Here is a 12,522-nt window from a genome sequence, read left to right as displayed (position 1 = left end):
GACCGTCCCACGAGTGCTGGAAGGAGTCCTCGAACGCTGCTGTCGGGTCTGGCACCGGAGAACAGAATACGGGTAGCTGCGCATTGGGCCTCGTGGCGAACAGGTCTATCACCGGTGAGCCCCACAACTGGATAATCTCCCGTGCCACCTGTGGGTGCAGAGACCATTCCAACCCTACTACTTTCCCTGTCCTGCTGAGGCCGTCGGCCAGAACGTCCCTCTTTCCCGGAATGAACCTGGATGTAAGCAGGATGTGGTTTTCAGTCTATTCCAGGATTTGAGCTGTGAGGGTGCACAGTTCTCTTGATCTCAGGCCTCCTTGCTTCTTTATGTATGCCACTACTGTGGCGTTGTCGCACATGAGGGCTACCGAGTTTCCCCGAAGAAGATGGGTAACGCCGTGAGGGCCTTTTGCACTGCCATGAGTTCGAGCAGGTTTATATGCAGGGTCTTTTCCTCTAGTGACCACTTTCCCTCTGCTGTTTCTACGAGTAGATGGGCTCCTCACCCCTCCTTTGATGCGTCCGTGAAGAGCAGCATCTCCGGAGGAGCGGACGCGAACGGTATACCTTTCAGTGTGTTCTTCCTGTCGGACCACCAGAGGAGCATGTTCTTGGAGGCCGGGGTCATCCTGACTACATTCTGCGGGGACTCCCCCGCCGACCAGAGGTCCTTCAGATTCCACTGGACTGGTCTCAGCTTGAGCCTCCCTTGAGGAACTAACTTCTCCAATGAGACTAGGTGTCCCACGAGTCTCTGCCAATCCTTGGCTCTCATTGGAGTGTCTGCTAGAAATGGGCGAATCACTTGGTCTAGGTTGTTCAGTCTCTCCTGGGAGGGAAACGCCTTCGCCAGCTGGGAGTCCAGGACCATCCCTAGGTACGTCATCTTGGTGGTGGGGACTAACTGGAACTTTTCCAGGTTGATGGTAATCCAGAGGTCCCTGCAGAACTGTACAAGTTTCGTGCCCTGCTCTTTTAAGTCTGCCTCTGAGGCTGAAAGCAGCAACCAGTCGTCGAGGTATCTGATCAGCCTGATGCCCTGTTTGTGTGTCCAGACTGATGCCAGGGTGAACACCCTCGTGAACACTTGATGGTCTCCTGTAGGAAGGACGTCTTGTCGTTGGCTGCCTGGGCTCGGACGAATTCTTCAACTTAACCACTCTCTCCAACATCTCAGCCACCGCCTAAAGGGGGAACACGGTCTCGCCCCACACCGGTGCATTTCTCAAGAATTTAGCTTCCCGCTCGGGGAGTCAACGGGGCAGTCTGTTAAGCACTGTGTCCTTCCTCCTCAGAACCCAGTTTGCCGTCTGGGTCAGGGACTGGAAGGTGAGGAACTTCATTGCCTTCCCTCCCCAACGGATAAGTTCTTGTAGCAGGGCTTGGTTCTCTGGGACCGACAGGTCGTGCGCTAGTTGGAACCCTGCTGGGGTGCACGCCCACCAGTCCAACCATGAGGTCACGTTGACGATGTCCTGAGAGGTGTCCTCCATCATGGCGGCCTTCGCTTGCGAGAAAACCACTGGGGCAGTAAGGCTCCTCTCATCCGTGTTGCCCTGGTTCAAGGTTGCGACGGCTTCTTCCAGCGTGCAGGGCCCTGAGTGACGACCGTCTGGCACATAAAATTCCTTCTGGGTCCTCAGTCAAGGTAGGAGCTTGAAGGACCCTTGGGCTCTTAGGAAGTTCTTAGGTCCCGCAACAAACCGATCGACGTGCTCCATGCCCAGGGCAACGTCGGGCGCTAAGGGTAGGGTCAAGGATGGTTTCTGTTGAACAGGATTGTCAACCATCCTGCCCAACCTGCTCCGATGACGGCTGTGGTTCGTCCAGTCTGTGGTGATGCCATACTAGGGCCAGAACTTTCCTATAAGAGGACACCTCGTCCGGGGAACACTCGCCGGTGTCTAGTAACTCTTCTACCACTTGCACCTCCGTGTCGGTAGCATCCTCGAACACGGAGGGATCCGTGGGAGCGGAGGTATCCCTTCCCTCTTGTCGGGTTGATGGAGCGGCTGTCTCCATCACGGTTGGAGCCGCCGGAGCGGGGCAGCCGTCATGGGACTACCCCCTCCCAGGGAAATCCGTAGGGAACTACTTAACAGTAGCGGCAGTTTCCGTGACTTGGACGGAGCCGGTGCTACAAAGCGGCTGGGAGCGGATGACTTGCCGGATAAGGGCAAGGGAAAGTGTGCCAACGGCTGCACCCGATGAGCGAGCGGAGCCGAAGAGACACTGGGCAAGGTAGCGGAAGTGGCTCCAGCGGCCACAGAGGCAGGTACTGGAGCGGCTGTCGCCCTGCTCGACCCGGAAGGGGGAAAAGCCACTCTGACAAACTTCCTTCTGGAAGAACTCTTCTTCTTGCTCCTTCTCCTCGTGGACTTCGCCTTCTTCCTCGCAGGGCTTGCGTAGGAGCTCGCCTTCCTTCCTTCTGGATATCTTCCTCTTCCCCCTAGTGTCCTGGTCGCTGGAGTCCTCCGACGAGAAAGAGCGGTAGGATGAGGAGCTGTCCGAGGAGGAAGAGCTGTCGGAATCCTCTGTTTCTTCCACTATTCTTCTCGGGGCTCTCGGTCTAGATACCGGGGTCACGGGCTGCATAAAGTCAGACGGAAGCGTTGCTGAGGGCGCTGGGGGCGTGCGAAGTGCGCCCCATAGAAGCAAATCAGCCCTCAAACTCCTCTTCTTGTCGCATGGGAGACCTGAAGGGCGTCCTCGGCGCTGTCCAAACAATGGAGTCGGAGTCCGATGAACATGTGGCACTCCTTTCTTTGTCACGGCCGCCCCCGGAACCTGCTGCACCTATAAAGCACTGCCACGATGGGGGGGGGTAGGAGCTGTTTCAGGCCTCCCCCACACCGGGTCTTCACTGGAGACGGGTCCTGTGGGCACCAGGACCTCGTCCACGGCACACACTTCCGCCACACTAACAGACCCCCACTCGTCTGCGTAGGCCCCCCACAGACAGAATCCCCGATATCAGAATCATGGGGAACGGCAATGGGCCGTTTGCCCGCAATGGACTTACCTCGTCCCCTACTCTGGGTAGGGGAAGGTGAAGGAGAACCTCTCTCCGAGGGCGCTGTCAATGGCGAGGTGAGGCTCACCTTCTTAGGAGACCATTTGGGCGATTTCTTCTTTTTAGTGGCAAACAAGGTCCACTGTAGCTCCGGCCAGGACTTACACTCCGGACACGTGGAGGAAGGGGAGCACTTGTTACCCCTACACGAGGCGCACAGCGTGTGCGGGTCGACATCAGTCCTGGACAGCCATGCCCCGCAAGACTTACCAGCTTTGAGCCCGGGACAACGACGCTGAGATTCCATAATTAAGGAAAAACGGAACACGCAAGCAACACAAGTACACAAGGAAAGGATAAGGAACAGAAAGTGAACACGTGGTGCGCAGGGGATGGAGAACACAAAGGAACACATGGTACAAAAGGGTGATCGGACGGGATAAGTGAGAGAGAGCGGCGAGATGATATCTACGCCGCGACCAGACGCTTACTGACAACTCAGACCTAGCAGCGCAACCTCGCACGCTGACCCCAGGTCGCCTCGGGGCGAGTATCCTTCCGCCCCGGAGCGAGAGGGAACTACGCAAAATTCTTGGTTGGTTAAGGAGGATATCAAAGATACTCCTAAGAAAGTAGTTTGAGGTAAGTACTCCGTGTTGGAACAAATATAAATTCAAAAATGCCACTAGCATTGTACGACACATCATGTCCAAGGATCTTGGCAAGGATGAACCTGCCATCTTCCCCCTCAGCCTCAAACAGATATCTATTTCTTTCTATGCTATAAGTGGGGCATTCAGTCAACAAATTCCTCACTGTCAAGGGTATCAAACATTCGTCGCAAAATGGTTGGTGTTGGCCAGCCAGCAGATACTCATGTGTCATCCGAGTGTGACCAATGCGGAGACAACAAAGAGTAGCCTCCAATTTTCGGGGCATCCCATTATACTGTATCTCCAAGGGGATATAACAATTGCAATTTCCCTCATCTTATTTTTGGTTAAACTCTCCCAATGATGTTGTCAATTGTTATAAATAAAACTCTTAATTGCTGGTAAAAAATCATTACAGAGAATGGGATACCTTCTTGGTAGCAACTCGGCTGCAGCACTCTTTGCCAGTGAATATGACTCTTCATTTCCACACACCTACGCAAAATCGAACTGTTATACCTTTCAGGCCAATGATTAAAAGCCACTCTAAAATCTTTAAAACTAAGGGGTTACGAAAATTTAAACCTAAAGCTTGAAGGACGCTTTTTGAATCACTATTAATGGTAAAATTGCCCTCCTCTTTTAACGCTATTTTCTCAATAGCGGTTAGTATATATAATTCAGCAGTAAATGTGGAAGATATTGGAGGAAGTACACCTCTGCGGTTAAAAGAACTACTACATACTCCAAATCCAACGCCAGCATCAGATTTGGAGCCACCGGTATATATAAAAGTTGATTCCCTATGTTCCTCAACATGTTCCATAAAAAGAGACCTAGCTTTTAATTCAGTCATGTTTTTTAACACCAATAAAATATTTACAAAAAGATATCTCTGGTAACTTCCACAGAGGGGTTGATGATATCTTAAAAGGAAGCACCTTACTTATAATTATATCAAGACTATTTAATAATTGTTTCACCCGAAAGCCATAAGGTTGAGGAGATTTTGGATGCAACTCAAAGTATTAGGTAATAGTCTAAAGCTACCTCTCTAGCATCAACAAGGAGTCTTGGGATAGGTGAGGTTCTAAACGCTCCTGTGGATAATCTAATACCAGCATGATGTATTGAATCTAATATCTTTAATCGGCTTGAGGTGGCTGTGTATATTTCACACCCATAACTAATTTTTGAAAATATTAAGGCCTTGTATAATTTTTAAATAGTTTTACGGTCTGGCCCCCATGATTTATGGGACAATACTTTTAAAAGATTCAGAGCCTCAAGACATTTAGCTTTTAATGCCTATAAGCGTAGAACCCATGTCAACCTACAATCGATGATCAATCCTAAAAATTTAGTTTCCTACACATGGGATCCGTTGACCTTTCATGTATATATCTGGGTCTGGATGTACTCCCCGGATACGACAGAAATGGACAATAGTAGTTTTGCTTGTTGAAAACTTAAACCCATTCATATCAGCCCACTGAATAATCTTATCAATTGCGAGTTGTCGTTTTCTCTCAACCATTGCCATTCTAGCTCCTGCAAATGATATGGAGAAATCATCCACAAATAGTGTTGAGAGAATATCTTGGGGAATGACAGAGGATATCCCATTAATTGCTAGTGCGAATAGGGTTACACTCAGCACACTACCTAGGGAACTCCCTCTTCCTGACATTTACTCTCAGATAGAGTTTCCCCCACTCTCAGTTGAAAAACTATGTGAAAGAAATGAGAAATGACTAAATAAAGAGTGGTAGCTCTCCTCTCAATACCAATTCATGAATGGTTTAGACTTTAGAGTATACCATATCTCCATGCAGTATCATATGTCTTTTCAAGGTCAAAAAAGCCTGTTACATGGTGCTGTTTGGAAGCAAAGGTTTCAAAAATTGAGGACTCGAGTCATATCAACATATCAGTTGAGGAGTGCATTTTTCTGAATCCACACTGGATAGGTGATAAAATACCTTTCTTTTCAAGGTACCACATAAGTCTTGCATTGACCATCTTCTCCATGATCTTACATAAGCGTTGATAGTTTGCTGCTAAAAACCTATCTTTACCCGGTTTTAAAAAGGCTAAAATAATGGCTAGATCCCAAACACTTGGATAACTATGATCATGCCATATTCTGTTAATAATGCTTAAAATAAATGACTTGGTACCAACAGGTACATGTTTAATCATTGCATATGGAATTCCATCAGGTCCAGGGCCTGTATCGTTACACGTAGCAAGTGCAGAATCAAATTCTCTTTCAGTAAAAGGAGAATTGTATGACTCCTATACTGGTGACCAGGAGGTGCTCCACACTTGCAATGATACATTTGAGAAATGATCAGCCAGGGCATTGCTAACTTCGGTTGCTACAGACACATACGGACCATTTACCCTTAACACTGGGGGTGGGTTTGAGGTGAATTTGCCTGCTATCTTTTTTACTTTCCTCCACACAGATGATGTTAAGTGTTCTACTGTTAATGGAGGAAACAAACGACACCCAAGACTGGGCCTAGCTTCTTTCAGGGCACGACAGAACTGTGCTCTACACTTCTTGTATACGATTAAATTCTCCTCAGTACGGCCCCTGCGCAATCGAGTTAAAGACTTTCTTGAGGCTCTGTGCAGGGCATTTAGTTCTGATGACCACCAGGGGACTGGTCGTCGTTTGAATATCCCTGTTGTTTTGGGAATGGAATTGACTTCTGCTGTGTGAAGAGTTCCATTAAGTAAGTCTATGGCATCATCAACACTTTCAAAATGTTCTGCATTTCTTTCAATTTCACTTAGCTCCTGAAATCTATACCAGTCCGCCTTATTGAGATTCCATCGAGGTGATCTCTGTAAAGGTAGACCATTGTTGGTGTTTATAATGATCGGTGCAGGATCACTAGTATGACAATCATCTAATGTTCTCCAATTAAAATCAAGAACAGTTAGAGCTTGCAATTGATAGGTCAATCCTGTCTGAACATGAAAGTGTGTAGGCTCTCCTGTATTAAGGAGTCCTACATCTACATTCTCCAAAACTGATGATATATTACCCCTTGCATTTGCCAAAACATCACCCCATAGAGGATGTCTACTAATAAGATCTAGTAAGAGAAAAGGTTGTGGGAGTTGTTTAATCACCTCTACTACATTATCATATGAGATGTTATCAATTGGAGGCAAGTAAAGAGAACAGATTGTGTATTTTCTCCCTATATCAATCTGTACAACTACTGCCTGCAGAGGGGTACAGATAGACAAAGACATTTGGGGAACATCTCGATGAACATATATGACTTCCCCCATGGCTCCCTGCTCGTTGATCATAATAGTGTCCTATAGCTAACATACTCTCGAGGACAAGGAGTATTAGCATTGAGCTTAGTCTCCTGTAGACATACAATCATAGGGGAGTGCTCATGTATGAGGAACTTAAGTTCTTCATATTTCGCCCTTAAATCCTGGCAATTCCCTTGCAGAATGGAGGAAAAAACTATGGTTTATTTTTTGGAAGACACCTTGGATGAAGTCTTCCCATTGGCAATCTTTGATTTAACAGTATTTCCCGGTGGTATCTCTAGAGAGGATCTTCATATATTGTGTTTTGTGTTTGTCTTTTTCTTTGTGTCCTTTTGATCTATTTGTTGAGGAGGATGGTGGACCTCAACTTGAATTTCTAATTTATTTAAGTTGTCTTCCAGTTGATCAGAAACATCAGCAAACAAGACATCATATTTATTTGAAGTCGAGACTTTAATGTTTCTTATGGTAGGAGGCGAGAGAGATTGAGGTCTCTCTTTTTTTATTAAAAGGTTGTGAGCTATCAGGTTTTTCCCCACTACAGGTTCACCATGTAAATTGGTTTCAAGTGGAACCTCCATTAGATCAGGCAAGGACACGGCCTGAGAGAGGTTTGTACTTTTGTTTAGAATGGGAGTAGATGGCTTTTGAATATCTTTCAGATCTTTAAGTATCTGTTTAGAATTTTTTATAAATTCTGGATATAAATTTTCATTAGGACTTTCAACCTCTTTAACTACTTTCATATGTTTCTTTATGTTAGAAGTGAGGATAAAATTTTCCTCTGTGTGCTTTGGCAATTTTTCCTTCAGAACCAATGAAAAAGGTTGCCCTGGTCTTATCTGCTTTTCAAGAACTCTTTTACAAGCCTCTTTAAAAGTAACCCTTTCCATGGTCCTAATGGCCTGAATTTCTTTTTCAAAAATAAACTAAATGCAGCTTTTAGATGTAGCTGGATGTGCTTCCCCACAATGTTTGCAACTTGGATTTTATGTGCATGCTTCATGACTATTTTTTCCACAGTTGGAACAAACAGCTGGCTTATTATTTAGTTTTTCCTTGCATTTCTGGTTTAAATGGCAATACATTTGGCAATGATAACATCGCAATGGTGAAAGGATGTATGGTTTCACCTTCAAATATAGCCAACCAGCTTTAATAACATTTGGTAATCTGCAATGATCAAATTTTACAATCAAAGTAGCAAGAGGAATACATTGTTCTCCAACTCTCTCTCATTCTGACTACTTTTACTACTCCTTGACTTTTCAGTTCATTTTCAATTTCTTTTCCTCTATGTCTAGCAATTCTGGAGAATATATCACAACCCTACTCTGGTTGAAAGTGGGGTGCAAAATGCATTTGACACTATGACCATTCAATGTTGCAAGTGTTTTTAATCTTTCACCTTGCATTGGGGATAGTCTCTCTATCAAGAGACTTCCATTTCCCTGGGGAAGAGTTTTTGGCTGCCCTCTACATATACTAACTATTTTCCTGTTAGCTTTAAAAACATTTAGACGCTCATTTCTTCCATTTTCAAATTCCAAAATAAAAAAAATTTCATAATTCACAACTTCATAGTGACCAGGTAATACTTCTACTTCTCTATATTTTTCTGTACTGTCGTCATTTCTCACGCTCGCTCTCTTCTTCTCTAGTGTTTTCTTATAATAATTCTTTACATAACGTGAATAAGGTTCTAATGTTACAATATTAGAACCAGAGTTGGAGCGGTCTGTACCGAGGTCCATGTTTGTATTTTCCAGGTCGTCAACAGAGGGGTGGGTTTTTATCAGAGGATGTCAGTCCTCCTATCCCATGAGAAGAGGTTTCAGCGGGGAACCAATCCTCTATTATAGAGGGACTGCTTCTCTTTAGGTGGGCATACACTGGTCAGCAGGGGTAGTTAGCCCCTCCCACCGGCGACTCCAATGCCTGGCGTCACCCATTACCCACAAATATACATAAATACATATACCAAGGCACTTCCCCCATTTTTGGGGGGTAGCCGACATCAAACAATGAAACAAAAAAGGGGACCTCTCCTCTCTACGTTCCTCCCAGCCTGACGTAGAGAGGAGAGGTCCCCCCCCCTTTTTTTTCATTGTCTAATGTCGGCTACCCCCAAAAATGGGGGAAGTGCCTTGGTATATGTATATATGTATATTTGCGGGTAATGGGTGATGCCAGGCATTGGAGTCGCCAGTGGGAGGGGCTAACTACCCTCAAATATGAGCGACTTAAAACTGGATCACTGGAGTCCGACTCTTAACAGACTTGGTCTGCACCAAATGGGGTCTGTCAGAGGGTAACGGCGTCTAAATTGGTACAGGTTGAGATGGAATGCTGTCCATCCCACACTGTGCCAAATCCAAAAAAGCAGCCAAAGTATAATCAAACAAACCAAAGTCGTCAACAAGTTCAAGCCTAAAAGGAAGAGATGGGACAATAAAAGAAATAACCGAAAGGAAAAGAGAAAGTGCCAACTGATTTAGTTGAATCAACAATTGGGCACCGATGTCCCGTGGGAAAGCAGTTCCCACTCTTCATTAGAGCCCAGCTGCTAATCCCTAAGCACCCCACCCTCGTCAAGGCTTCAGCATCTGGGGGGAGTTAAGTTAGATGGGTGTTGTTAGGTTACAAGCACTCCTGTTTCACTCATACTATGCTTTCCTACAGCCATAACAGCCATGTTTGGAGCCTTTGTAGTTGGTTGGGACAGATCGGGTCAGTAATTAAAAAGTGGGTAAATATCTACTACAGCCCAGTATTCCCAATGAAGAGAATAAGTAGTGTTCTTGGTATATTAATGGGTACTTTGAACTTTTCTGATGCAAATAATTAAGGGAAACCCATATTTTTCAAATTTAATATGTTTTCAATTTCAAAAGTTATGAGTGAAAACCACATTTTAAGAGGGAAACAAACACAAGAACACCATCTACACTAAGGTTTCCCACCTAAACTAACCTAACGTAGGAGCTGTATCCTTACCTACAACAGCCCCCTTTTAGTCTGTGATATCCTTAGCTTGCCCCAAGACTTAGTCTCAACCTTGTGTTTGCTTCCCAACCGACTTCACTCCACGCAATGTAACACTAAATCATATCTTATAAATCGTTAAACTACCTTAATATCGTATTTCAGGCAAGGATAAACAACATTTTTGCAATAAAAAAAATCTATTTGACAAGCAATAACAAAGTTTACTCATGTCGCAACCAACTACAGTACATACTCCTCAATATGTAGTTTATGCATTTGGCAAGAAATTAAAGTATATACTGTATCATACAAATACCTGATATCCTGTGCTCTATTCAGTTAACAATAACTACATTTGGAAACCTAGCAACTCATTGCCCTCCTGGTGCCTTGGGTGGGCTAGGCTGCATATGTTTCAGACTTACTTCTCTTATTTAATTACCAGTACTGTGAAAGCAAAAAGAGAAAATCCAGCCTACAGGTGACTCACCTGAGCAAATTTGTTGCGGAAGACATGAAGCAATTCCTTCAACCGCTCATCCATTTTGTTGGTGTACATGATAAATTAAGGCAAAACTCTGGACGGAGTTGTTTCTTGAATGACTCAACAGCTGCTACAGCTATCACATAATGGAAGGTCACAAACTACAGACACAATTCACAACAGCACTATCGGTTCTATGGTTCTACCGGGGTCACAAAACCTGAACCCCACTGGAATCCAGGCCCACACACAGGCCAATTCCTTTCATATGGATTAACTTTTACAAACAAGGATTGTGTTTTCAAACGTAAACACTAGTCACCACACTTGACACACTCCACTCCACTCCAAGAAGACTGTCCGAAATGCGTGGATATGAAAATTAACTCGGGCATAATTTTCAACTGCAAGGATGGCTGCACCTCCTAATGCCATGTACGCTCCTTTCCACAATATGACTAGGCCTAGTCATGTTTCAGTCACTAACATTTCCTCATAAGCTATGACTGGGTCCCGAATACGTGGCCTGAAACTCACGCCTAGCCTACAATGGGGTTAAGATATGCCAGGCTTACTTCAAAGGTCTAAGCATCAACGTTAAGCTCAAAGACCTTCCAAGGCAGATTAGACTGCAATATGCCTCCTACCCCAGACTGGATTAAGCTCAGGACTTGGCCTCAGTTACCTAACCTACTTTGATGTTTATTTGCATTAATACTACATTAACAACGGAGGTTACATCAATATAGTCTGATATTTTAGAAAGACACTTCTTTTCAAGGCACGATAAACGCCAGAGGCTTCAGGAAAGCACGAACTGAGGGAGGGGGAGGGGAGAGAACGGGTGACTCAGCTGGGTGACCTTTCCCTCTGGTAGGAGGTTGAATAAACACACTTTAAAATATCACTTTCTTATAATTATATTCCTTGACTTTCACTCAAGACAATTAGCGCTACACTGCTTCATCTGTGGCATAAGTTCATTAATCAACGTCAAAGAGGATATGCAGATATATACCGCTGAAAAAAAAAGTCTGGAACTTTACACCTGAACGTAACAATTGTCACAACGTCTACTTTTAAGATGGTTTGAGTCACTTTATCACTTTTTAAACTACACAAATTAACAGAACACACTTATATCTGTTTACTGTATCAAGGGAAAAACTTTTAAGCAACTTTCACTAAACTTAACTCATACTTAAAAAAAAAAGTCAATTAATGTTTATCCAACTCTCTCCATCTTGCTTATGTTTGTGTAGTTATTCAGGTGCAAGGTAGATGGCGTTGGTTGGCCTCTCTCCCACCCACCCACCCACACCGAATACCGCCATCTTTGAATGCATTCCCTCCTCCCATCTAATGTCCTCTTGCATGGAAGAAGAGTTATTGCTATCGAATTTGCAAGTAATATGTAATTGCATGATATTCAAGTGATAGTATATTTTGGTATCACATTTATGATGCCCATGAAAAGTTATATAGGCCTATTCTGCATCTTCTTAAAATATAAATTTACACAGTGATAGGTATCTAAATATTATCTGCATATTCACTATAACACTCACAGTTTATCTAATACTTTTTACCTAGATTTTTGTTGAGAATTTTTGGCAAGTGAAGACAAACTCTGTACGGTATTCTTCACAAATCATAGCTGGATATCTTTCTGATAAGTCTGATTTTGGATGTTTTATGTAATCATTCTTTACATGTGTCATCGATGTTAGATGTCCCATTCTTTTTTTTATATTCCTTTTTAACCATACCATCATTATGGTTTCGGGTTCCTAAATGCACACGCCGCAAAATAAGTTTGCGGCAACTTTATCACATAATAGATAGGTGCAAAGCTTCTAAGCTTATACTTATTATTGTAATTTATCTTTTTACCTATACAATAAACAAATTTTTAACGAAAATCTTAATATCTGATTTTATCCCCTTCTATCTTGAAATCAGTTGGGATAATCCCTTCTCATCAGTTCTGGCAACCTATTGTGGTAAGTTTGGTATTTTTAAATTCTCCTCTCATATGCATTGCCCTACTTACGTATAGCCTACAGCCAGTTCCCT

The 12,522-nt window shown here is 44.1% G+C and overlaps 1 protein-coding gene across 1 annotated transcript in view; it reads right to left on the bottom strand.

The window, feature by feature from the left end:
• Positions 1-11,702, bottom strand: part of Dlg5 (Discs large 5) — an 847,504-nt gene extending 835,802 nt beyond the window's left edge. Inside the window, exon 1 of the mRNA XM_068372367.1 lies at positions 10,453-11,702. Within this exon, the coding sequence (XP_068228468.1) occupies positions 10,453-10,521 (69 nt within the window). The 5' untranslated portion in view covers positions 10,522-11,702. The remainder of the gene's footprint in view (positions 1-10,452) is intronic.
• Positions 11,703-12,522: the final 820 nt, after the last annotated feature.

The sequence above is a fragment of the Palaemon carinicauda genome, chromosome 4 (genome assembly GCF_036898095.1).
Source record: "Palaemon carinicauda isolate YSFRI2023 chromosome 4, ASM3689809v2, whole genome shotgun sequence".
In the NCBI taxonomy this organism is placed as follows: Eukaryota; Metazoa; Arthropoda; class Malacostraca; order Decapoda; family Palaemonidae; genus Palaemon; species Palaemon carinicauda.
This window is presented reverse-complemented; position numbering and strand designations above follow the sequence as displayed.